Consider the following 2282-nt stretch of genomic DNA (forward strand, 5'->3'; position numbering starts at 1 on the left):
TTAATTCAGTTTCCATAGTACTGATTTAGGGTCCTCATCTCAATACTGTGACGAGGGCAGTGCATCCTCCCTACTTTTAGACAAGGAAGGATCGCATCCAAAAGATTGAGTGGCCTGGCCAACATCATGGAACAAGCAGGGAACAGGACTAGGGTTCAAGCAAAACCCAAATCACTCCTAATCCTTTGATCTCTACAACAGAGAAGAGCAGAATTGATAACAGAAGACTCATCGAACTTGAACTGAATAGACAAAACAGATCTAAAAACACATATTTACAGTACTTGTGGAATATTATAAGACAGGATTTAACTCTCATTCTTCAAAGGAGGCACTGAATTGTCTTTTTCTGTGTATGCAGGTGAAAGGCTATGGGAAGATTCAACTCTAGTTTGGATGGGGGCTTCATTTTGGTGGGCTTCTCAGATTGGCCCCAACTGGAACTTCTCTTCTTTGTCCTCATTTCAGTTTTCTACTCCCTAACTCTCTTTGGCAACACCACCATCATCACTCTCTCCCGACTGGACCTGAGACTGCACACACCCATGTACTTCTTCCTCTGCCACCTCTCCTTCCTGGACCTCTGCTACACCACCAGCACTGTGCCCCAGCTTCTGATCAATCTTTCTGGACGTGACAGGACCATCAGCTATGGAGGATGTGTGGCCCAGCTCTTCATAACCCTCTCCCTGGGTGGAACTGAGTGTGTGCTTCTGGTGATGATGGCCTTTGACCGCTATGCTGCTGTCTGTCGTCCTCTCCAGTACACAATCATAATGCACCCCCTTCTCTGCCAGGCATTGGCTATTGCTTCCTGGTTGGGGGGCTTTACTAACTCTCTGATTCAAACAGGCCTTGTAACAGCCATGCCTCTCTGTGGCCATGACCTCAATCACTTCTTCTGTGACATGCTCATTCTCCTAAACTTGGCTTGTGAGGACCCAGGAGGAGCAGAGGCCAATTTGTTTGTGGCTGGAGCCATCATCTTGGTCTTTCCTGCAGCACTAATTCTAGGATCCTATGCCCGCATTGCCAGGGCAGTGCTAAAGATCAAATCAATGGCTGGGAGAAGAAAGGCCTTTGGGACTTGTGGGTCCCACCTCCTGGTTGTTTCTCTATTTTATGGCTCAGCCATGTACACATACCTACAGCCCATGGGCAGTTATTCTGAGAGTGAGGGAAAGTTTGTTGCCCTTTTTTACACTGTACTCACCCCCATGCTCAATCCTCTGGTTTATACCCTGAGGAACAGGGATGTGAAGGGAGCTCTTTGGAAGATACTGGGAAGAAACAGAAACTTAGGGTAGGAGGGGAAAAGAAGGCCAGTAACTTTTTCTGTCATAGCTCTCATATCCTGAAACCCATCCTATATGTTGTCAGCCATTGATAAGGAGGGTACAGTTCTCAGTTGGCCTCATGGTTTTAGTGCTTTTCTTTTTGGGAATTTGGAAGTGGGGACATATTGAGATGCTTTCTATGATCATTTTGCAGGAAGGAGTGAGAGCTGATTTGTATCACAATTTTCTTCAAAATTGCATTTGGGAAGATGGTATATACAGGTCACTACTTTCATGTGGAAAGTGATGATGGAGTATAGGCATTTTTGAGAGTGAAGAAATACTTAATTAAATGTGACAACATCTTGTCCACAGTCAATGCTTAATGTGGACCCATGTACCTGACACTATGCTTAAATGCAGAGAACTTGAGCTTGCCACTGGCTTTCTGGGCATTTGTCACTCTGGCTATATCCCCTCATATTTCAAGGCTGTTTCTAAGTTCTCTGACAGCAGATGCCATTCTAGCCTTCTAGTGCTCATAGTTACTTTGAACAAATAAGGAGATCATGGTCCAAGATTCTCTATGAAGCAAGTTAAGTTTTAGATATGACATCATAAATCACATTCAGGGAATCATCTTTAGTTTGTTTTCTTATAATCCCTACTCTCACTCATGATTGAAGTAAGTATCAAAGTATTTGAGTTACATGTCCAAGTTTACATAGCAAATTTGTGATGAAACTGAGATGCATTCTATAACACTAAATCCAACTCTCTTATTTGGACAATTCACATTTTCTAAGAGTGAATATTTAATAGGAGAAGAGTGTTTGGAGTGAAAAGTAGTTCAAAAGGAAATGAAGTAGGAGTATAACATATATATATATTATATATTATGTGAGATATATACATATATCTCACAATTTTTCTTTGGTTTATTGTTACCAAATTTCTTGAATTTTTCTGAGTTACATATTCTTTCACAAGTGGATATATCTTTCT

The 2282-nt window shown here is 42.0% G+C and overlaps 1 protein-coding gene across 1 annotated transcript; it reads left to right on the forward strand.

Moving 5' to 3' along the window:
• The first annotated feature begins 371 nt into the window (after positions 1–371).
• LOC109677061 (olfactory receptor 2Y1B-like) lies at positions 372–1307 on the forward strand. The gene has a single exon (XM_074058637.1). The coding sequence runs from the start codon at positions 372–374 to the stop codon at positions 1305–1307; it is 936 nt and encodes a 311-aa protein (XP_073914738.1).
• The last annotated feature ends 975 nt before the right edge of the window (positions 1308–2282 follow it).

The sequence above is a fragment of the Castor canadensis genome, chromosome 16 (assembly GCF_047511655.1).
Source record: "Castor canadensis chromosome 16, mCasCan1.hap1v2, whole genome shotgun sequence".
Lineage (NCBI taxonomy): Eukaryota > Metazoa > Chordata > Mammalia > Rodentia > Castoridae > Castor > Castor canadensis.